Source organism: Poecilia reticulata, linkage group LG19 (assembly GCF_000633615.1).
Source record: "Poecilia reticulata strain Guanapo linkage group LG19, Guppy_female_1.0+MT, whole genome shotgun sequence".
Classification (NCBI taxonomy): domain Eukaryota; kingdom Metazoa; phylum Chordata; class Actinopteri; order Cyprinodontiformes; family Poeciliidae; genus Poecilia; species Poecilia reticulata.
This window is the reverse complement of record NC_024349.1, coordinates 24,277,612-24,302,740: the sequence shown is the minus strand read 5'-3', so window position 1 is coordinate 24,302,740 and position 25,129 is coordinate 24,277,612. Positions and strand designations below refer to the sequence as shown.

At 40.5% G+C, this 25,129-nt stretch overlaps 1 protein-coding gene across 1 annotated transcript; it reads right to left on the bottom strand.

Annotated features, from left to right (window-relative positions):
* Positions 1-3,219: 3,219 nt before the first annotated feature.
* On the bottom strand, positions 3,220-5,338 carry LOC103482109 (uncharacterized). Its single transcript, XM_017310717.1, has 3 exons — positions 4,483-5,338; positions 3,558-4,381; positions 3,220-3,321 (listed from the first exon to the last, which is right to left on the bottom strand). Exons 1-3 carry the CDS (start codon positions 4,703-4,705, stop codon positions 3,220-3,222), a joined length of 1,149 nt encoding a protein of 382 aa, XP_017166206.1. The 5' UTR covers positions 4,706-5,338.
* Positions 5,339-25,129: the final 19,791 nt, after the last annotated feature.

The window sequence follows — 25,129 nt, the reverse complement described above, 5'->3', positions numbered from 1 at the left end:
TTTTTTTTTTCCCCGGGGTTTTTGGAGCTGATGTGCGGCGGAGTGTTGGGGCTGTATTTTGTAAAAAGAAAAAAGAAAATTATGAGAAAAAAGTTGTAGTATTAAAGAATAAAGTTAAAATAAAATGAGATTAAAGACATAATTTGAGTCATATCTCGACAATGAAGCCACATGAGAATAAAGTTGATATACAGGAATGAAGTCAAAGTATTACAACAACTATGACATTTATTCTCATCATACTGTGACTTCATTCTCGTATTTCAACTTTATTCTCGTGATACTACAATTTCAGTCTCGTGTTTTGACTTTATTCTCATACAACTTTATTCTGTTAATATTACGACTTTATTCATACTACTTTATTTTTATAATATTATGGCTTTAATCCCGTAATTTCATTTCATTATTTTTTCAGTGTGGTTCTAACTACGTCTTGCTAACAGCTTCCCTTTTGTCTGACCGTGCCATCTGCCTCGCTCTTCTTGAGCGCTGAATTGGGACTGCTGCAGTTAAAGAACGAAGTTAGAAGTTCTACATGATGCATATTTTCTTGTCGCTTTGTTTCATCTGCATGCCGTGCTATGCCGGCTGACGGATACCCACCGTACTTCCCTCCAACGTAGCCGCCTGTCACTTTGTGCGTCTGGACCCATCTCCCAGCAGCCTAAGCTGATTAAAATATGCGCATCAAGTGCTCAAGTGTATAAGAGAAGTTTGAAAGGGGAGCAGAAACACRATCYGCTCAGGCTGAGGCGAAAAAGCCGCAGAGCGGTACCGTTTCCCTCCGAAGATACGGCTTGTGCAAACAGCCCTCCATTTAACAATAACAGCGGTCTCACCCAGCTAGGCCAAGCTAACTAATGACAGATCCGCACCTTAATGCTGAGCAGTTGTTTGGGTTTAGTGCGGCGCAGTACATCTCGTGTGTGTGTGTGTGTGTGTGTGCGCGTGTGTGTGTGTGCGTGCGTGCTGTGTGTGTGTGTGTGAATGAGGGGGCAGGTTTCGGGGGAGGAAGAGAACAGCAGTTGTCAGCGTGTGGCTCGTGCCACTGGAAAACTCCCTCCTTCAGCCTGGACGGAGAGAGAAGCTCTGACGCAGCGAAACACTACTCTGGACGGCACAGGAGGTCCAAATATAACGCAGCACATTTTTACACTTTATTAAATTGTAAAAGGAGGCAGACGGGGGGGGCAGATGGTTCGTACTGTTTTCTACTGTTCTCATATCGAATTCTGTCCAGGTTGGGCACGGTCGCTCCATTTCCTGTTTGGGTCCCTCTTCGTCTTCACAGTTGCAAGTCATTAAAATTAGTGGCGTGAAGTTTGAAGGATGTGATAAGACTTATTTGATTTAAAGTGAAGACAAACCTAATCTTTACATGATGTGTTATAATGTTATTTCCTTATCAAAAACATAACTGGAGTGTGTTCTTGAGTCTTTCATGAATGTCTGAGGAATCCTTCAATCTTTAATCTCCCACGGAAACCAGCTGTGTGAAACGCCTGGTTGGACCTAGCCCCGCCTTTTGAGAGCTGCAGGTTGCAAGCCTCCGAGCTTCTGCCTCACAGAGCAGCCCTCTCCTAATTTCCCACTCAGCTCCTTCAGACTAGCCAGCAGCAATTAGCAAACACCTGGTGGAACTGAGCATCCTATTATACAAGCTGCTTCTCGGTGCAACGCTGGTAAAAAATGTTGTTAAATGGTTAATAGAAGAGCCATGTTGTGATGACTTCCTTAAGGTGGCGTTTCAGAAAGAACAGGAAGTTTCTTAAAGAGACAGAGAACTGCTCTGTCTCTTTCAAGGAGTTAAGTGACAATGTCAATTTTCTTTTAAGTCATATTTGAAATGTGTAGCATTTTCATAATAACTGAAGGTAACATAGTTTCTTGATTGTGGTATAAAACGGCACTATATGACTGGAAAACACATACTGCTCCTTTAAGACAAGGTAGGTTAACAGGACAGAATTGTTAGCAGATTATTTTTTTCGACAAGAACCCACTGAATATGTTCTACTGGAAAATATGCATCTCAACTCTTAAAGGTCAGGATAAAACTGTGCTAAATATTGTCTAAAAATAAAAGCTAACATATTGGTAAAAACAAATATAACCAAGTGAGTTTGACATCACTTGGTATCAAACTCATCAAATCTGTTACAGGCATAACCGTAACTACAGTCTTATAGTCCAACAGTTAGTTTTGTGTATCATTTGTCTGCAGCACATTTTACAAATTCATCTACAAAATAAAATGAACTGCAAAGCTGAACACTTCATACAGAGTAACTGAAAATATTACTTTCAAGAGAATTAACAGCCTTCCAGAAAGAAAAAAAACCCTTCATTGGTTTAACACAGTGATGTCATCAATGACATCATGGACCTATTTCAACAGGAAGTGCTGGGCCAGCCCCTTACCTTCACCTGTTCTGGATGTGGGATCTGAACAAAGCGACAAACAAAGGTGAGTTCAAACAAAGAAACATTAACAGAAGTAATTTAACAGAAATATACATTTTAATAGAAGACATTTTTTTAAATGACCTGTTTGTTCAGAAGCATTAGCTTTAAAGCCATGCTTGGATGTAAGCTAACAGAATGCTACCCCAAGCTATGCCACAATAACGTGAAGCAAAGTTAGCGATGTTAAACTAAAACATTACGAATAACTAAAATATGATGGAATTCATAAAATATGAACATGTTTAACCTCCTGAGACCCGGACGTTTGTTTGATGTGCATTTTTTATGCCTCCTTACTATTTGGGATTAGTATGACCTAATTTTAGTTGAAATAAAATTTTAGCTTTCTATGTGCTCTTGAACTATGTCAAAACCAATGCCCTCATATGAGGACAGTGGGTCTGTTTTTGCATATACATTTTTTCCTTGCCATTTGGGATCATAAGGACCCAATTAGCCTAAAAATGAAATTTTAGCTTTCTACAGTAAGTGGTTATCTCAAAACCTAATAATGTCCTCAAATGAGGACATTGGGTCTATCTGTGTGACGATAAGACCATTCAATCAATGTTATTATTTACATCTGTGTTTCACAGTATGTACAGTTACGCTGCTTTCTGTCCAGACTTTCACAATGAAGACACCATTGGTTAATAAAGTACAAAAGTTTATTTTATATTGCCAACAAACACAAAAAATAAAATAAAAGTGCAGCTTTTGCATGGAAAAGTGCAAAGTTTATGAACTTCATTATGAGGTACCTCTGCCTTGCTGCTTCATGATCTTGTCACTTGGAAGCTTCTGCATTGCTTTTGGGATCCTGTTCTTCATGACTGTACCAGTTAGGTACACCTAAAAACAAAACCAATTAGATAATCTCAAAGTGATGTAGCAAGGACAATTTTTTTATGGCAGCCATCTTGACAGAAAACAGGGTAAGCCTGCACCCTGAACCAGACTGACACAACAATTGACCAACAGATGGACACAGATTGATGAATRTTATCATTTGCTGCTGTGAAACCGAAAAAGCAAAAAATAATAATAACAAACTGAACAGTACTTGGGAAACTATATAAAATATATACCTGCTTCTCCAGCATGGATTCCGCAGCTGATGTGGTGGTGAAGAACCTATCGCAGTACACCTTTGTACCAGGATGTACTGTTTTTGTCAGGCGTTTGAGGACCAGGGCTCCCAAACCCAATCCTTCTGCATCCAGCACCTGTGCAGCCAGTGCCTTTGAACCTTGGTAAACTTCAAAGTCGAGAACGACGCCATCTGCTGTTGCCAGGACAAAATTCTTCATGCCAACTGGATTTGGCTTTAGCGGCACATACTGGCGGAACGGACAGGCTCCAGTGAATGGTATCATCTGTTCATCTATTGAGACGGATTCTGGTCGGGCCTGAGCATGGCAGCCTTTGAGTATGCGATTCATGAAAGGCCTCACCTTCCAGAATTTGTCTTTTTTCCTGTCTTCAGGAATGTCGTCATCAATTACCACCTTCAGATGGCTCCTCAGCTTGAAGAATCRGTCGCGTCTCATTGTGTCACCAATGGCAGGGATTTTCAGGTTAGGTGACCAGAACATGCGGATTTGTGGGTAAGGGATGCAGGACATCAAGATGGATGCTCCAAAAAAGTGGTACATCTCTTCAACCGATGTGTTGAGAGATCTCCCACTTTTAGCTAATGACATAGAATTTGTACAGTCGGCAAGGCCTTTCATCAGTTCTATGTCAACGTACTGTTYCATGTACTGCACCGGCGACATATCTGCTCTCTCGTCTTGTTGTTCATCAGATCCTTGAAATGGGACTAAGACAGGGTTGAATGGAGCAGACTTCCAGTACTCTCTATTTCCATTTCTTGGTCCTGGCCTGCTACCTTGCACATCCTGGTCAGGTTCTTATAATAAAAATACAATACATTTTATTTGCAAAAACTCAACATTTTGAACGAAATAAAGTGCTACAGAGCAAAAACATGGGAATTAGGTTATGTCTCACCATCATTCTCAAGATGCTGTTTATGTTGTGGCTCACTCGCATCGCTGTCAGTATCTTCACTTATGTCAGCAGAATCAGGTTGATAATCAGAATCACAATTATCAGGTTGCTCCAGAGTTGCTTCACATGGAGCGATTTCATCCTCTTCACCACCTGACAAATCTTCAATCTCAGAGTCATTTTCGATTGCTTTTAGCAATCGTTCAGTTGTCGAAAAGGACATTCWCCCTGTAATGATAAAAATGCACAATCTATTTCCTTGWAATAGGAAATAAAAACTTGCTCCACTGGCAAATTATTCTACTTATTTTTTAGTGAAAGTTTGCTTGAAACAAGTGGTGATTGTCTAAAAACACGTTACTTTTTGGAGGATGAGTCTTATTTTAAGTGTAATAAGACTTATTTTGACTAGAAATTAGACATTTTGACTAGAAGTAAACACAAATGCTCTTGGAAAAATTTTACGTTTTTGCACTGAAGCTAGACCTGATGTCCTCAAATAAGTACGTCATGTTTACAGACGTTGTAGCTTGCTAATATTACTCAAATATATCAAATAAGCATGCTATGTGAAGCTAGAGACATTGTTGTGCATAAAAAAACTAGTTTCAATCATAAAATTCGATTAGGATTTTTACCTTGTCCATGTTTCTGTCGGGAGTTGCCGTAGAAGACGTGCGCTGTCATTCCCGCCATGCTGTTTTTTTTCAAATGAGTGTAATTTCATTATGAGACCACTAGRTGGTGCAGGCAGGGCCCCCAGATGAGGACAATTGGTCAAAATTCTTACAAATTAAGTATCATGGGGCAGAACAGCAAAAATGTAATGTCCTCATATGAGGATGCGGGGTCTCAGGAGGTTGGAACAAATGGTGAATGAATACAATCTTTGCCGCTTTGTCTCATACTCCATTGGCATCTTGTGGTCAGCAATGCATTACCTCTGTGTGATAAGCTCTGAAATTTTTATTTTTGTGCCGCTTGTGTATAAATGCTCAAGTCGGAACCAACAAAACTGTCATTCAACCATGTCTGCTTCCTTCACATCCCAATGACACAAAAACGGGATAAAGTCCAACATGAGCATTTGAAAACAAATTAGTTTTCCAACTTAGGACCACATTCAGATTTTAAAGAAGGACATTTTTTATTTTCATTTTTATTGTTTAGATCATGAAAAACAGACCATATGTTGGTAAAGGGGGAAAAAAATCAGCTTTGGCCAACTTTGAACTACAATGTGAATGTTTGAGTGGTTTTTGTTTACTGGAGAAATTTAGGTTTGTTTGACGTACTTTTTGTTTGGAGAGTTTTTGTGACGCTGACTTACGGACTTCAGCATCGACGGACTCCGTCCTCCCCACTTTTGTCTGAATTTTTGCTGTTGCAAAAACCTGCAGAGATTTTGTAAAGCAGTGCATTTTAAAACTTCACCGTGTTGTGCAAGAAATGTCATTTCTGTCTGCTCAGACGGCTCCATCTGGAACGTTTTAGCAGCTGGACAGTTGAGGTGTGTTTTCTCCAAGTTGACCTCCATTGTGGCGTTCTTCGACAAGCAGATGAATCAAAGTAGAAGAGTTGGGGAGAAAACATTTTTAAACATGTTTTTTATTTTATTCTTTTTCATGCGAATGCTATCACGTATCCATTTAATCACTTACCAGAACAGCTTAAAACTCGTTATGATGTAAAAGTAAGTGGATGTGTAATGCAGTCATAAACTAAAAATAATTTAAAAGGCTTCTGAAGTGCGTCCGAAGGCCTCTTCCTCCTGCCATTCCCCCCGGTTCCTGGCACGTCAGAAAACATTAGACTCTTCCTGCTCGGAAACACGGAGATGTTCGTTTAATGAAACGGTGATGATATCTCAGTACTTTGGCTGGAACGCTCCACTCAGAGCTCCATCCTGCTTCGACCGCAGCCATCCGGATTATGAGAACACTTTTGGTGAAAGGGAGACATCGGARGGTTTAATGGCCTAAGTAGTCGAAGTTCAAGCTGCTGGCAGAAAATAAAGCCATCGGTGCCTTTTTTTGGGAGAGTGTGACTTTTCTTTTTTCCCTTGTCTGGACACCAAACAACTTAAGACAATTTGTCATTTTTGAGCTGTACAAGCAGGCTCTAGTGACACGGGTCGGCCTGAAAAGTCCATCAGAATTGCAAAGCAAATATTTGCGACGTAGTGTTCACAAACGCACTTACCATAATATTCACGACCAAAGGTCCGGGACGCTTATTTTTATTGGCTTTCTGACTTTCCAGAGCAAACACAGGAGTCGAGACTCTACACACACATGCGCACACAAAAAATCAAACAAGGCTCTTCGTCTGCAAAGGTATGGAATTTGATTTGATCTTTTTGCAAGTTTGAAGAAAAAAACTAAACTGAGAATGTAGGGTTTGAAGGGCATATTGGTTTTTTTCTGAAGAATAATTAGATTATGATTTAAACATTTGATCATTTTGGTTTTTCATWTGAAGAATGGGAGAAAAAAAATACATTTACACTCAAAGAAAAATAAAAATGAGGGTCTACACTGCACAAAGCGGTACAAATAATAGTGTTAGCCTTGGATGTGCAGGCATTAGCCTTGGATAAGCTTGTACTTTCCTCTTCAAAGAAAACTTTTATCTATATCTGTAAACGTTGTACTTTAGAGGCTTTTACAAAAGTTCTCTTGACAGAGTTTACCAAGCATTAAAGTTCTGTATTACAYGGAGCAGAAGTTAGCTCCTGATTAAGGTTTACAATTTGGCTAATGGCGAAAGGGCTAATGCTAACCTGTCCATGCTAATGGCCATCAGAGARAGAAAAATAAGAAAGAAAACTATAAATACATAGCAGCTTTCAAATKAATTACAAACAAAATAAATACACAAAACAGCAATCCACTGGGTGACAAACCTAGCATGCTAGTTGTTAGCCTGTCTAAAACTAACACAAGTGAGTAGTKTCCTTCTCATTTGCCATCCTTAAACTGCGCCATACCTCAGTTGCTTTTAYTTGTTAAAGCATTACWAGTGATTAAAATTGGTCAAATTAAAGTCAATATATTGTAGGAAACTGGAGTGTTCATTGCAAAATAGACCTTTTAGTCAGTTTTTCTTTTGGTTTGTTGGTTATGAGRAAATTTAAGGGATTTAATTATCACAAGTTGTTCTAAATATCAGATTTGGACCAATAAACGTGACATTTCAGAACACATGCTATGGGTCAAGCTCAKGAATGTTTGCTCTGAATGTCTGAGGCAGAAGTGCCTCAGACATTGGCCGTCAGTGGCCGTCTGTCTCACCCCGATTAAACTGCCTTCTGAAGTGCATTCAAAAAAAAGGTTTCGATTTATCCAACAAGGCTGCTTACAGACCGAGCGCCGAACTTCAGATAAGCTAACTGGTCCCGACAGAAACACGTGGCTTTAAATGTAAAGCAGGTGAGCAGTACGGATAAACTAAAGCTAAAGCTCCAGCGTGTCCGGCGCTGGCCTTCCTTACTGCTGATGGCTCGTTCAGGGTGTTCTACGAGGAAGCATCTACTTCTCTCCTCTTCCTCCTGATTAACCCCCGTCCTGGTTTAACCTCCCACTGTTCAGAATTGATATGTTCAGTCTTGCATCTTTAAACCATAAATGTTTYTTTGCTGTAAAATTCAAAATCCATCTGAAATTTATGAAACTCRAAATTGTGATGTGAATTTCAGGGCCGTCTATGATGATCCTGCTTTACCTCGGAGAACGATACCTTTTTTTACCATTTAAARCAGGAAAACTTTTGTTGCACACGATTAAAACACCAGTCGCATCGCTGATGATCATGTGTGATCCTTTTGTCTGGTTTTTCGAGCATGTGCTTTATTTAAACCAAAGCGGCCGAAGCACTGYGTCCTGGCTTGATTTGTTACATCTGGACTCTTCACCTCCAGAGCTTCCTCACTGTCAAAGTCATCCTGCGGCTCACTGATCATTTAATTCCCAACTAAGCTTTTCCGAGCAGGCTTTATCTCGCAGATTTCCTTGTGATTGTGCCCATGACTCGTAGCTCTGCGCCAAATGGGGTTCAGATGGAAGTCGTGGACAGAGGAGACGGTCTATTGTCAGGAGTCTCCTGTTACCATTTCAAAACGAGTAACTGGTCTGTGAGGTTTGATTTGAAGCTCAAAACTATACACGACTTCTGAAGAGCTCCCTACTTAGTACATGACATGAACATCACTTGTGAGAAAAAGCCCCCCCGAAAGGAAATGACAGGATAATGATTGTCTTACAACTTTGTGTTGTAAGAAGAGGASGGGAAATAAGACGGTAACCATGGAAATTCTAGCTCAAAACGTCTGATCCTTAGCTGGAGAGGAGCCAAATCCAATCCGTCTCGCCTCAATGATAATCCAGATTTCCTCCCACCCAGTTYTGACCTGTCTCGTCTCGGCAATTCCTGAGACCACATTACAGGTTGCTGTAATTAATTGCTCAATCTGATTTCCTGCCATCAAAATATCTTACTTCRTAGCTTCTCAAGCTATTACCACCATAATAGTAGGTTTTCCATGTACAACCATGCAAAAAAACGTTTTGAAACAGTGCAAAAAGAGTTGGAGTTTGAGGTGTCGTCATTCAAACACAAGGAAAAAGGAGAAAAACAATCTTACGTATCGGCAGCACYTGACTACTTGATCTAATAACATGTGTTAGATTTGAAAGTTTTATATTACAAAATTTAAGACTAAGGCCCTTTGAAAATTCAAAGCAGAAAATGTTGATGTTTTTCATTAATATCATCCTTAAAATCCAAAATTCAGTGTTGTACAAAAAGTTGTTGAGGAATAGTGGTTACCTTTTTAAGAGATACAAACTGATCAACTGGGTTGTTTTTTTTTTTACACTACTGCAAATAGTTTGACTTCATCCTGCAAGAATATAATAGCAAACCACTCAGGAGTGTAGGGAAGTCTGAACTAACTTTTGCACAAGGCAAGCTTTTAAATTTATACGGCAAAAAAAGCTGCAACACTTCCCCTTCAAGGTGAGAGCGCGGTGACTGTTGTGTATGTCAGTGGGTCCAGCTGATTGCAGTGTCATTTAGTAACTTTCAACAGCCAATAGCTGCTTTCCTCACTRAGGATGAGTGGAGTTCTGAAAATTGGGCCTTTTAACCATCTAAAATAAATTAGAAACTACCCAACAGAGGAAAAAAAATAAGTCGACCTATAAAAGCTTGGAGTCTTTTTTTTTCTTGCACAGCACATGACTTGATTTCTGCTTTCGGAACAGACTTGCTTGCTTGCCATGTCTAATTTACCATCTACTCTCTGCCAATTAGACTCTGAGCCATTGACTATACTTATAATCTAAGCAAATAGGGTGAATCCACAGGGTATTAATTACAGAGAATGTCATAGTCTTTTCTTAAGCTGCCTCAATTTGTGATTTAGCTGGAAATGATGGCCACTTCTTTCATACCAAACCATTGCCAGGTGGCAATTTAAAGAGTGCCCTTTGAAACTCAAGATCTTTGCTAAACTCTGTTTTTCCCCCTTGTCTTCTTTAACTCGGAGCCACTAGCTGAGCTGCTCATCGCACCACTGAAGCCCATAATTAAAAATCTCCAGTTACTTCCTCTTTACCTTTGTTGACCCCTGCCTCGAGGCGCAGTAGCACCAGAGTCCAACGGGCTGCCTTCGGAAAGTCATGGCCGGAACTTGGCCTGGGTGCTGGATAGAGGTTGGATGACTTTGGAAAGTGATGGGATGTTGACTCAACGGTGAAGAGGGTGGGTGCATGTGGATATCGACAAAGAGCAGGCCAGGCCAAAAACCGAGCAATGACTACTGTGTCAAAGCTCCCRCGCTCTTATGYGGGGTGGAGGGTTGGTACCCGGGAGATGATTGCAAAAGCTTGAGAATAATTGCAGTGGGTGAGAAAACAAAGATGTAGACAAGCAGATGAGACTTGGCTAAACAGAGCCAGAGACACACTGAGAAGGATCGTGTTTCTCTCTCTCTCTGGGGTTGTTATTAAAGCAGGATCCAGTACCCAGGAATGAAGGAATGTCTGCTGACGTCTTTCTCATCAGGACGGGACGGCGAGGTGGGGCGGGTGGAAAGTGTCAGCTCACATCAGGAAGGAACCGATACTGCGAGGACATCTGAGGATTCAAATATTGCCACTCAGGGGGAAAGAGGTTAAAATCAGAGGTCTTACTTTCAGGAAGAACGCAACAGAATCGCAGAGAGGGAGTGACAAAGACTCAGATGTAAATTTAGCCCTGATAGAATAATACCTAAATCCGCCATAGCCCAGTGGGCTGAGACTGAAGGTAACACTGCCTTCCCTATCCTTGGGACCCCCTTGTCAAGTCCCAGCCCACTGTGGTGAGTGAGCGGTGGAAGACCAGAAGGCCTTACATACAGTACACACACTGTGTGTCTCATAGGCTCATTCAGCCATGTGGTTTGGCAGTGCGAGTAGCGATGTAGGTGGCTTTCAATGATGATATGGAGACCCATGTGTGCTGAAACTAAGTATTCAGTTTACCTCCACCATTAAGACACATTACACATTGATTCAGTGTGCGAGGGTGAAAGTGTTGCTTTACTGCAGCTAATCCCTCATGATTAGCCCAGACTTGACATTGTGTTGCTCCTTATATTTGTCCTGCAAGTCAACTTCGGGAGCCCCAATAAGGAAGCCGAGGCCTAAGCTTCTGCAAGCAGAGCAGGAAAGAGCCGGGCATCAGCTGACCGAGGCGACGAAGGGGAACGTCTGTTTCCAGGAACGGCGGCGGCGCAGTTAGCCTACATGCCAACTCCGAGGCATTCCTGGCCTCGTCAGCCAGACATATATCAGCACCGCTTCATATCAAAGACCTTTATTTTGGCATTTCGTGATGTTTGCTTGGAACTGGCACTTTTTAATAAATTCGATGGTACACAGTGCTAATGCACAGGAAAAACACTAGCTAACACCCGTTGACGTCTCTCTGGGTAATATAGGCTTATAGGAAGCTTAGATAACTTCCTATACGATAGCAGTGGGGACATGTGGAGGTTATTGGCACAGACGATCTTTGTGGGACACAAGGAGCAGCTCTTTGACTGCACTGAGGTCACAGAAAAGAACTTTTTATTAGTGATGTCGTAGCTAACAGTAGTAGTGAAATTAGTGTTTCCAATTACATTTCAGGTCTAAGTTGTCGTAGCCAGATGAAAAATAAGTACAAATGAAGGTATACACGTTATTTAAGAACTGATTCATCGATCAGAGAATATGTTGTCTCAACTATCGTGTAGTTTGACCTTTGCAACTAGCATGTTTGCTGCATCCAAGCTAGGCCTGGTAGAGGTATTGCTTTCATAAGACTTTATGCAAGTCTTCCTAATTAAGAAATTGTTTGTCCTGTGTGTCTCTGTGTTGCCCTGCAACAGACTGGCGACCTGTCCAGGGTGAACCCCGCCTCTTGCCCGGAACGTTAGCTGGAGATGGGCACCAGCAACCCTCCTGACCCCAGTAAGGGACAAGGGTATACAGAAAATGGATGGATTGAACATACTTGTCTCGAGGTATGTTTCCATCCATTTATTATGTGAATTTTGAGTGAACATTTAAAATGTCGTAAAAAAGAAAACTCGTGTTAGGGGTGTTTCCATTGATTTACTGTTTCGGAGTAAATCAACCAGGCTATGCAACGCATAATTTCATCAGATGTTGATCCCATGCATGGCTGTAATAAACAAGATGTAGAACAGGGGTCTAAAACTCAATTTACCCGGGGGCCGCAGGAGGCAGAGTCAGGGTGAAGCTGGGCCGCATGAAGGATTCCACAAAAAACATTTTAAAAATATCCGCGATAATGAGACCACTGATGTAGAAGTTGCAAACTGTCATGAATCAATTGTCTCAGAAATGTTTTTTGTTTACTCATTTTTTTTGAAGGTTTTATTTAAGGCTATTATTTTTAACACATTCATTTGGATTAATTCATTTTGTCTCTTTTTGACAAGTAAAAACATTTTAACAGGTTAAAATTTTAATGAAAAACTTCTTTCTTTATTTTTTACATACCAAAGTCACAGGCCAGAACGTTTGTGTTCATGTGTTCCTGGTACTCCAGTAAAACTGACGCACAAGCAACAGTGGTACACAGCAGCAATGGACGACCAAACCACTTCCCTTGATCCGCTGGGGATGAAGCTTTGCTTTGAAAAACCACCTGATAGAATACTGGATATAATTTTGGATAAAATAGTAGCTAAAATCTCTACGTGTATCATTCTTATGAACACATGATATCCTCGTGAGTTGGGTGTATTGATACACCTATAGAAAATTAGATAACACTTGTAAATTGCTCAGAAATTCCACTTATTAATCATCCATTATACACCTAAACTACATCAATATAGTTACATTAACATTACTGAATTGTAGTAGAGAGAAAGCGCAACACGTCGCATGAACAGAAGCTGCTACTGTACTTCGAAACGGCCGTAAGAACTTTCCTTGAGGCGATTTTTCTATTTATTTCCTGTGTTTGCCTTTTTCTCCTTTTAAAAATAAAGTTATGAAACCTATTAACCCGGCGGTTAAGTAGCCGGGCCCTGATGTTGCTTCAGACCCATGTGCGGCTTGTCCTCCTCTCCTGCCTGTGTACACTGAACCCGTGCCAGAGCGGGCGCTCCGCTGACTCGGACACGGTGCCCTTCCACTGCTCGCCGTGGCACGCTGCGCCGAGATGCCGACTCCTCGCTAGGTGCCAAGTGATTTTTATCACTGGGAAAACAGCCTCCTTCCAATCTCGGCCCTCTTAGGAACATATGAATACACTTTACACTCACTGGAAGGAAAACAGGTAACCCGAGAGCTGGCTCGGGGGGCGAGAGCTGAGCATGCAGGTAAAAAGGACTGCAGTGTGTCAGCATGTGTTCGGTGTGGCATCTGAGCGAGTGTGTGCGCCGGACTTGTTCACACTCGCAGATACAGTATAAAGAGAAGTGTGTCTGCGTAGTATTTTTGGGCTGAGCCGTAATGCTGCGTAGACACTTTGCACCTAGTTTTGGCACCGGGGGTTAACGAGACGAGCCGTAACTGTAGCTTTTTAGCCGGGGACTGGATTCTAGCAGCATGCAGAGGTAGTACAAAAATGAGTCTTCCCCTGTATCAGTTTTTTATATCTATAAATGAATTGGGTTTTTTTTTTGTCCAGTCACAGACCAGTTCTTATGGAGACCCAGCTCAGGAGTGAGCAGGTTTTCCTGAGAGGCCAAATGTCTGAACTTAAAAGTTTTCTCTAAAAAACAGAAACAATTGTCCCTCCTAACAGTTAATAGACTGAAATCATAACCAGCTCACCAGATTTATTGTTCCACTTCCAATAGAGAAGTGTGCTCAGGGCCGGTCCAAGCCTTTTTGGGGCCCGAAGCAGATTTTCATTTGGTCCCCCCAATACCAACATGTCAACACCAGATTCTTTATCATCTACTCCTATGTGTGTAACACAACTACTATTAATATCATAATTTGTAATGGGCTTGCATCATACCAGTGTTACTGTGGTGGCTGATTTTAACCACAAAGGGGTAGAAATTAAAAGAAAGAAAAAAACTTTAAATTTGCAGGTAACAAGTTTTATCATATATTTTCCTAGCAGTGGCAGCAGCCATCAGCATGAAGAGATTCAACCGTTATATTTGTGTAACTACTATACAAATAATAAATCATTTGTCCATGTGTAACAGCATTTGGTTTGCTCCCTGCCAGCTACGCTTTGTTACTGTACGAGTCCCCTGAACACAAAACCCTTTTTTCCTTTGTTAAACCTTTCCATGCTGTTAGTAAGGACTGTACAGATGTTTTTTCAAGGTGGTTGGTTGGATTTTCTGTATCTTTTAAAACGGCTGGAATCAGCTAAAACCTGAGGCCCGTCTGACTCACTGTTAGTCTTCCCCCGCTCTGAGGTTTTGTTCGCTTTTCTGCTAACTCGCTGCATACTGACATCTACAGTCATATTCAATAAATTATAACATGCTGTCAGACGAGGCCCGTTTGTCAGATTAAAAGTATGTTTTGAAAATAACCACCTTTAAGTGTGGCATTGAGCGCACTTTTCATTAAGCTCAGATTTCTGTTTTTAAAAAAGTACTTTTTTTATCGGTCTGATGTAATAAACTAATTTTAAATGTCATGGTTTTATTAGCTATAACTAGATGATCATCATAATTAACAGAAATAGTCTTTAAACACCCATCCATGTGTGGAAACTTCACAAGAGCTGGCTAATACTTTTTTTGTTGTTGTGCATACAATCATTTAAAATTTAGCAGAATCCACAATCCACATCATTTCTCGTCATCATTCCAGGTATCTAAGTGTCGGTTCAATTGGAGACCAAACGTCCAACATTTGTCACATTTTCAGCTGCTGCTGTTCACTTTCACTCTGCACTGAGTCAAAACAATCAAACCCTTTGAGAAACCTGTTCCACTCCTCACCTGTGGTGGCGCCGCTCCAACAACCAGAGACGACATGAAAACTTCTGAAGAAGACATTAGCGCAACTTCCTTCCTTACAAAATCTAAACAATAAAGGAGTAGTGTCAGATTCCATCAGTTGTAAAAGATCACAAGCCATTTCTGCCGCTAGCGCTAGTTTGCTAACATTTGTTTTGGTTCTATTTACCCAGAATGCCCTACATTATAGTCCACTTCCTGCTTTTGGAAACATCCAATTTTGATTGTGCACTCACACAAACAAACCATAACTTTTTTTTTTCTTTTTTAAGTTTTCTTTTGAGGCGTTCCCAACTTTATAAATAAATGTTTTACATCTTTTGTCCTCATCCAGCCGTCATTTTAAACCCACTTGTCCACGTAGCATAAGGGGGGGGAGGACACACCATCACTGTTCTCATTTGTTTGTAGCTGCACAGTGTGGCCATTTTTCTCCCAACATCAAAATTTTATAATTTTCGTTTTTCATCTCAGATTATTTCCAACTACTTTGCAATAAAAGTCGGTAGCAGACAGTATTCTCACTGTACCGTACCATTAAGACGAGACACTCACTTCCACTGCTACCATATAATGTGTCATTGTGTATTTGGTTGGCAGCTCTGCTTGTGGATGGACTTAATATGAGAATAAATGGTGGTTGCAAACAATTTACCTCAGAAAAAAAAACCATGAAATAATAAACAGATATAACTGCGGATAGCTGCTTTGATTTATGTCCCTGTCAAATCCGCGCTCGTATTCTAAACGCCCATGTAGTCGTAATCGGAGGTGATTTCCATTTTAGTTTTAATCACGCATGAGGAAATTAAGCCATCTGGACAGGAAAGATCTCAATAATTAGGAAACTGGTGTAAGAACTCCTCCTGTTTGTTTCATGTCAGTTTTTCAGTGTTTGTGCCCATACAGTAACCACTCAGTTTTTTATATATGTATATATTCACCGCCCCCTCCTCTGCTCCATCCTTCCTTCTTTTTTTCACTAGAGTTGTTTATTTTAGATCCTTGCATAAAAAAAAAAGCTGCAAAATCAAAACAAGGCCAGCGTCACTCATAATATTTGGAGTGGAGGGCGATTTATTTTCCTTTTATTAAATGCTGATTAATATGCAGCGTTGAGTCGGCTAATACTGAGGGTTTTATTTCCCCTGCATCCTGTGCTGCGGCGGCCGATCCTCAGAGGTGGAATCAACCTCGCAGACTGGAGCTGAAGCTTTCAGTCTGGTTTGCATTAAGAGGAAGCGCTTCGGTTTACTGCAATTTTTTTCTTTTCATTCTTTTATCAAGGAGTCGTTTCTTGTTTTTTCCTTAAGGGAAAAAAAAAGACTCAAACTTGTCAAATGTCACAGTGCATCCGGAAACTATTCGCAACATTTTTGTTTGGGTTTTTTTTCATCTTATTTGCTTATGTAAATGTGATTTTCTTTTTTTTTTGTTTGCTATTCTTCATAAATTTGCAAAACACTTTTTTCGTCCCACTTTGTTATAATGGGGTATTTTTGTGGGCAGGGTTTCTCCGTGTTCAACCAACTCAAATTTAAGACTTTTAAAGACATTTTTAAAAATAACGTTATGAATTAAATTTAAGACTAATATCGCAATAGAAATGTACAAAAGAAAATCACATTTTGGTTCCATCTTCTCCACAGTAATAACTTTGTTGAAACAAAATTCTTAAATTTGTCGAACTAGTCCTTGACCATTGTATTTAAAATCCACTAAACTTCTGATTCCAGAGTTTGTGAGGTGACTTCTGCTTTTTTCCCCCCTTTTGCTGCTCAGCTCTTACTCTCAGTGGCTCCGCCTCACTTAGGACTTTGTTTTGTTTGGCAGAATGGCAACTTGTCTTCTCAAAAACAGCAAAAACTATCTAGTATGAATTCCAAATTCAGTTTGGTTACTGAGTTTTGTTCTGTTTATGGTTCTGGGTATATTAGCAGCTAGTTAGCAATAGCCTCAACATCATTTTTGGAGTCACAGAACACAATAAAGATGTCTGCACGTCACTCAAAGTTTTACCTGACAGATAAACCCCTCGAGAAAAAAAAAGCATATAATATATGATGATAAATGTTTTTTTCCCAATGAATTTAAAATGTTTAAAGACCTTAATTTTAGGGACATTCATTAAGATTTTTTAAGGATGACACGATGGTGTCGAATTTTAAGGAAGGAGATTAATTTAAAACAATTTGGAATGAGGTAACATAAAATACAGAAGAATGTACGTGTTGTGAATACTTTCCGGATGTTCTGAATGGCAGGGCTGGATCTAAATATCAACACTATGGATACGAAGATGAGCATTGGTATTGGATCAATGCCAGCTATATTGAATATCTTCAGATTAGCTGTGACCATGCATCATGGGCAGATGAGGACGACATCCAGCAGCTGCAGCACACAGGAAATGTGCTGCACAAGAGCAAGATTTTGCTCACTCTGCCAAGGCTAAATGGGCAAATTTTGGACATAAATGGCTGTTTTCTTCCACCAGAGTTTGCATGATGAATTTTTGCGAGACACTAACTGGCTGCAAATATGTTTTCCCCGTTTAAAGCCCATTTATCATGAGGAGGTAAAGCAGACGCTCAAGTCAGACTGCCATGCCTTGTTGCCATTCCCAACACTTGGATTTCAACTGACGCTGCTTTCAGCTAGGCTACGCTGTCCCATGCTAGGCGCGTGTCCACCAAGAGGACTGACACATCGTGAACTATTTCAGTTTTTTGAGTTGGAACCACAAACTTAAATGTATTTGACTGTAAAGTACCAGTTTTGCACATGTAAAGACTGGAATTTTAAATAGTTCTTATCAAAATATCTTAAGTTCAGTAAGTTTGGATGAAGACGACTTTGGAGACCTGCCTATTCGTGGTTCAGTATCCACGAATTCACCTCACAGATTTCATTTTGGGAAAATGTACCTTTCTCATAATTTTTTTGTAGAACATATCCCAAATATTCTAAAGAAATTGCAGGTTGGGAAGCTGCAAATGCTGCTTGACTCGCTACTAGCTTTCAATTCCAAAGAAGACAATCCAACGCTTTTCATTTCCCTTCATTCATTGGCTTCTGCTGAAGACCAAAGACAGTTTTCACTGTGTTTATTGATTTATATTAAGGTATATTTGATGTTTGACCTATTAAAGTCAACAGCTATGAGCATTTTTAGACAATATGTTCGTAGTATTTTGCTCATTCACTGTAGCTTTAGTATATCTATCCATGTGGTCTCTGGCGTAGCCTTGATGAAGTTAGATAAACGTCTGCAGTTACTTTTTATGGTACATTTGTTTTTCTCTGTCCTTTATGTGGCATACAGCAAAACTTCAAACAGAACAACATCCAGATTTGGCGATTGTATAATTTAGTTGTGCTCTTAATAGACTTTTCAACCTGAGCGTTGGATTTCTGCAGCTCCTTCAATGTTACCATTAGCCTCTCCATCTTTAATGATGCGAAGTTCTTTTCTACTCTCTATTTACTGAGAAAGGCAATTTACTGCACAAGATTTTTTGGAACCACAGTAAAAAGGCTTAAATATAAACAAATATTAAATACTTTTGAGTTTTGTTTATAAAAAATAAAACATGGAAACTGTACATATGTAATTGTAATATATATAATTTTGCAATTACATATTATGTGACCTGTCACATAAAACTCTAATACAATACACACACAATTCTGAGGTCACAAGTAACAAAATTGAATAATTTTTGTAGGGTGGTGAATACTTTCACAAAGCACTTTCCATTTTGGCCAAAACAGAAATCACAGCTGGCGTTTTGTTCGTCTGAAGTACGTACTGGAACAGCCCTGGTAGAACTTTCGCCGACTGCTCTCAGAAATTGTTCAGTTCAGATTACCAAACCCAATCCATGCTTTATATCCACTTCAACCTTAAAAAGCCCCAACTGCAAATAATGGCATGAAATCAGATTTTTGCAAATTGAATCAAATGTACAATTGGATGTGGTTGGAAAAGCGACGTGGAACGAATCTGGACACTCTGAGCAGATTCACCACGTCAAACGTGGCGACGCAAAAGTGTAGGGGGGGGAAAAAAAGCCATTAAATCTTGTAACTGAAAAGTAAATATACATTCAATTGGACACTGAATACATGATCAAATCTTGACTCCAAAGCGCTAGTTTCTTCTGAGGAACGTCAGATATAAACTGCAAACATGCACAGTCAATAATGACAAGAACACGAAGCGCCTCCCGGAGACGCATGCAGGGCTGGGGAGGGGAGCAGCGCCTTGGAGACGTCCGACCCCGGGAGGGAAGCGTTGACTCACGTCGGCCGGAGCGCGCGGGGCGCCTCGGCCGCCTCACGTGACAGGCTGTCCTGGAACAACTCAGTAACCGTATAACTGGCTGTTTAAACAGGCCCTCTGAGAGATGCCCTCTCATTTCCTGCTGGAAAAGCTGATCAATCYCGGCTCTCATCGCCACGGTGTCGGCGAGAAACCGAGCTGCTCGCGGAGGTGGAGCGCATACGCTTGGTTTTTTAAAAATGTATTTTTAATTCGGATGCTAAACTTTGCATGTCTTTTGTTGTGTGTTCAGCTGAACAGAAATATAACAATAAATTCATCAACTCAGGAGAAACGGCTCATTTTTACATGGAAACTAAAACCATAGACATATATATACTTTTTTTTTGTCCAAATATTTCAGAAAACGAAGCAAATGTAAAGTAAAAACAAGATTGGAGTAAATTTTTGATAAAAGTCTGACACGTTCCATCCATCTATCGATTTCTTGAGTCTCATCTTTCTCTGTGCTCTGCCTGTAGACAGTCTCCCCGCCCCCTCGCTTTTTTTTTTTCCCCCCCTTTTCTGCCCGCTACTTAAAACAACACGCCGTGCCAGCGGCTCTCGATTTCCACCGCTTCAACACCATGTCGTTTTTCAAGCGAGGCCTATCAGAAGCGTTTAGGCTGAACGCAGAGCAGGCCTGGTAGCCAAGTCGCCTCGGACCGCTCTGACTCAGACCATGCTCAGCTCCAATTTGTCCCTACATGGGCCAATGTGTGTGGCTACGTGTTTGGGGGAGAGGTGGGTGGGAGTTCTGATTGATGCAACATGTCCACTGCCTTCTACCAAATCCATTTCGCTCGGTTTTATGTGAAAGATTGACGCGGAGCAGAATGCGTGGTTTTGTTTTGCATTATTTCATTTTTTTGGGACAAGTTTTAAAGAGGAAAGCTTGAGTAAAGAATTCAGCAACTCTTAATAATATGAGATTCCTTAAAGGGGGCGTATGTTCCATCCATCATTAGCAAGAAAACGCGGTAAAAGTATAGAAGAATACAGATAGGCTGTCACAAAAAAGAACACTTATTTTACAAAGTTAAAAGATTTTTTTTTACTACTTGTTTAAAGGGGTAGTAATATGTATTTTCTAAGCACATAGTGACAATCAAGTAACTATGTTTTTTTTTAATGCTGTATAGATCAAAAATGAAAAGAATTAAATTGACTTGATAATTTAACGCCTTAAAATTGAGCCTGTCTCTTTAAGAAACTCCTTTCTGAAACTCCGCCTTCAGGAAGTCATCACATCCCTCCTCTATTAACCCTTTACATCATTTTTTACCAGTGTTGCACTGAAAAGTAGCTCCTGTAATGAGCTCAGCATATGTGCAGTTCCACCAGGTGTTTGCTAATTGCTGCTGGCTAGTCTGAAGGATCTGAGTGGGGGAGTTGCAGGGGAGGAGGGGTTCTTCTTCTTCTGGTGAAAATGTTGTTTTAGGGTTAATAAAGGAGCCATGTTGTGATGACTTTCTGCAGGTGCACTTTCAGAAAGAACAGGATTTTTTTTAGAGAGACAGAAGCCCAATTTCAACAAAGTCAACTTTCTTTTTAGTCATATTTGATATATATACAGCATTTTTACAACAGCTGACAAAAACATAGTGACTTGATTTTGCTAAAAAGTGATACTATGTGACTAGAAAACCCTTTTAACAATTAGTACAACAAAACCAATTATTTTATCTTAAAAAGTAGCTTATCACAAAAAACAACACTGTTATCTGTGATAAGTACTTCTACTTATCATTTTCTTGCTAATGGTAATAACCATAAGATACACTGATAGAACATAGTCTACATGTTCAGAGACTGTAGTTCTGAATAAAATATCTGGTAATTCTTTCATTATCTTTTGTCCTTTCTTGTCTGTCAAAGCAACATATTACTATTTTCTAAGTCACCACAGTAAATCTTAACCCAACACGCGCATAGGAGATGTTCTTCTTGGACTTTGACACCTCCTGCTTCCATTCTTTTGGTAAGAAAATAAAAAATTAAGAACACCGCTCGGCTAAAGAAGTGGGTGAGAGAGAAAAAACCCAGCGAACTGGATCTCCATTACAGCCTCATGTATTATAGCAGACTTTAGTTTTATGAGCTTTTAACAAGTTTCCCAGGGGTTGCAATAATTTTTGTGGTTTATTTTCGGAACGTTGACTTTTTCTTCTAAAACGATCAGCGAGGGTCTTTCAGCTCTTCAGCCCTTTTCCTCTGCCTCCGTCCAGCTTCACACTCCGTCTTCAGGCCACTTCGCTTCGCCTGCTCACCTCGAGTCAACGTCAATCTCTTGAGTTTCCACCGGACCCGTTCCAGCTCGCCTCTTAAAAAGTCACTGGCTGGTGATTGACAATCGGCATCCAAAGAGTAATAACAAGCGAGGGGGCGGCGCGGCATGGCGGGACGACGACGGAGGGCGAGCGCGGAGCTCCGTGCGAAGGGTTCAGACGCCGGCCTGTTTGTCGGGGCATACCTTGTAAGCCACAACATCTTGTAGCCGGGAGTCATATTCAGCCAACAAAACATAACTCTTAAGTCAACGCATCTGGCTGTCATTTCATAAAGCCTGAACCACTGCAAGAAATCATCTCCATATGTGCAAAAACGAATAAGAGGAACACACTGACTGTAATATTTCACCTTGCCTCGGAATTATAAAAAATAAAAAAAAAACTATTGTTGCTTATATTTCTATTATTTCTTGGTTTCCACCTGTCATGCTTATTGTCTGATTCCGACTTTCCCTTCTCTCTCATCCTCTGTCGTCTCCCACTCAGACGGTCTCCCTCCGCCCCCCTGTGTTCTCCTTCTGTTCCTCCATCCGCGCTGCGTCACGTCGTTATCGTGCGAGTCTGAGCCGCTTGTCTGACAGCCAGAGTGTAAGGCTGCACCTCTGACCCGGGAGAGTCAGCAGTCTGTAGTTTTAGCAAGGGAAACATTTCCCCGAAGAGCGGTTCTGAGTTTTGCCGCGAAGCCTCGTGGCAACGATGGAAACCAAACGGGGAGCCACGGTCAGCTTACACCCTGAAGCGAGGAAGCAGTTGTTCACGAGCTGGAAGGTTTTTTTGTTGGTACATTTGCCATTAAAGGATTACCTTTTGAGATCTACCTTGTGAAGAACTTGGCAGAAACACTCCATGAACGTCTTTATGTTACAGCCACACACACGTCAGTGTGTTGGGTTTTGAATGTAATGTGAAACAGGTCAATACAAAGACAAAAAAAATAACACTTTGACTCATTCAGACAGCCGACATGAACAGGTTTTCATCTCTTTCTATTATTTTTCCTTGTGCATAAAATGCCTATGTAGGAGTCTAATGGGTTAAAATATCACGCTTGATTAGTTTAAAAATAATATTCATCATATTCTGCAGAAGTGTAAATACATATTCAAAAAATTGAAGGATCATTATTCAGTATTTACATTAAATATGCTAATTCTGTTTTGGAAAGCTAACCTGCAGCTGCTGCGTTTCCGTTGCAAACGTTTGTCAAACTTTGTTGATCTTCAGCGAAAGTCAAAAACACATTTTCTCAATTGCTGTGTTTCAATTAAATAAGAAATGCAATTAAAATCTCACATGAATGAGTTTGTTCTCTTGATTAGTCATTAAAAAACATTTTGTACCATCATCCTCCTGCCGCTCCCTGTTGACTTCCTGCCGACCTCTTTTGTCGTTGGTAAAACTTCATGAGACTCTTGCATTTGTTGTGGTTGTATTTACCCACAATGCCCTACTCTTCAGTCCGCTTCCTGCTTTTGGAGTGGTCTCCGGTCTGCTTGGCGTTCGCATACGAACCACACCAGAGGTCACTTTAACCTGACCTGAGGCCGAGGTGTTTAGGTGGACCAGTTCACCTAGGCAAACAGACTAGGGTTTGGTTAAAGTGGATTAAGCAGAGCTGGTGTGAACACATCCATAATGTGCAAAGATGGCAGAGACAAACACCTGAACTATTATTCACTACTTTGTCTTAAAATACAACTAAAAACCACCTTATTACATAAAACTCCCCAATAAAACAACTGAACTAAAAAAAAAAAAACTCCCCACTGCTGCCAAACTTTTTCACTTCATCCATTTAGAACGTAATTTTACCTTTCTTTTTTTTTTCTTAAGTTGCTGTATTCCCTCCAGACAGGCTAAACGGACGAACACATCACCACTGTTGACTGTCATGGTAACAATGTTTGGCCGATTAAGTGATCTAAGCATTACTCCTGTGTAAGCTTTGTATATAGATATATATATATATATATATATATTCCTTTGAAAAATTGTCAGTGAAGTTATAAATAAGAAATTAACCACGACTATATTTTATTCCTCCTTTCCAGTCCAGAGCTTCTTACATTGGACGTTTGTGTTCCCCTCGGAGGAAAATGAGTCAGCATTCTGCACACTAGTCACGCTCCGCTCTCTCGCCCTGCATGTTTGCCTCTGTCCGCCGGCCAAGTCGCTCTCATGAAGTAAATCTGCTGCTTTAAGCCACCTGAGCTGGTGGCTTTATCAGGATCCGGACGACCCGGATGCGTGGCGGCGCGCAAAAGATGTTTGGTGCACTGTTTTGTATTTTGAACGTCGCCGTCCCGCCCCGCCCCGCCCCACCCCGCCCCATCCCCTCTTCGGCTAAGGCCTGTCGCTTCTGTGCCAATCAGATTTTTCCTTATCACCAGCCAGACTGCAACTGAAGCCAATCGGAGTCCTAATTCATTTCCTGAGAGGAAATGGTGGCGGCAGTGGTGCTGTTGGTGCGCCGGCATGCGTGGCTCTAGTGTACTGGCAACTGGAGTAGGGTGGAGTCCGAGCTTCTAGTGAAGTGATTAATTTTAAGGAGTCATATCTGCACAGAGGCCAAGAACTCCTGAATCATGTTGAAATGAAATAACACACAAGTCATGCATAAAAAAAAAGCACTTTGGATTTGGAAGTGTGTTTCTGTTTACCATATTCCTCAACGACACCTACTTATGTAAGGATTCATTGAAAACCCCTGTGGCAAAGGAATATATAGAAATCTGCAAGTTTTAGCAAAATGGACCTGAAGATGTTTGGTAAAAAAAATTTTAAAATCATTTTTTTAATGTTTTCCGTGAAGATATTTGTTCTATCGTTTAATGAAGACAAGGAAATCAACTGGTCAGCCAGTGGAATAGCATGAATGAAAAGATACTTATGATGCTGCTGGCTTATGGCTACCTATTTTAACAAGTTAATGTTGATTAAATAACTACATAAAATTTTAATTGTTAAAAGTTTACTTACTGGATTTCCATACGGAACCTCTATAGTCACACGTTTCTGGTGCGCCCGTAAATTTGACGCACAAGCATCATTCACAAACGGGGATGGATGAGAAAGTTGTTTCTCTGATCCTCTGGGGGTTTATTTTCACTACAAGTTGTACTAAAGAGTTAGCCCATCAGCTAAGAGAAGCTTAAAGTAGCATCTCAATGCTAAACATATTTAGCAGCACAGACGTCCCAAACACAAATATGACTGTCCCTGAAATTAGCTCCATTAAAAATTTTCCACCACTTGTCTAAACATATGATATACGTTAATATTCATTCATATGCACAGTGAAAGTCATTTTAGCACTACCACAGCAGCTAACATCTACAGCCTTTCTTTGCTCCTGGGGGTTCAGCCAATCACAGGCAAGGACAACGAATAGAGCACATGGATTCGCTGCTTTGCACCAAGAACCACTGAAGGAAACAACAAAAAAAACCTCAGAAGACGACACAAAACACAGTTTCCTTTTTAAGAACAAAAATTGAGTGATGTCAGGTTTTAGTGGTTAAAATCTAACGTCAC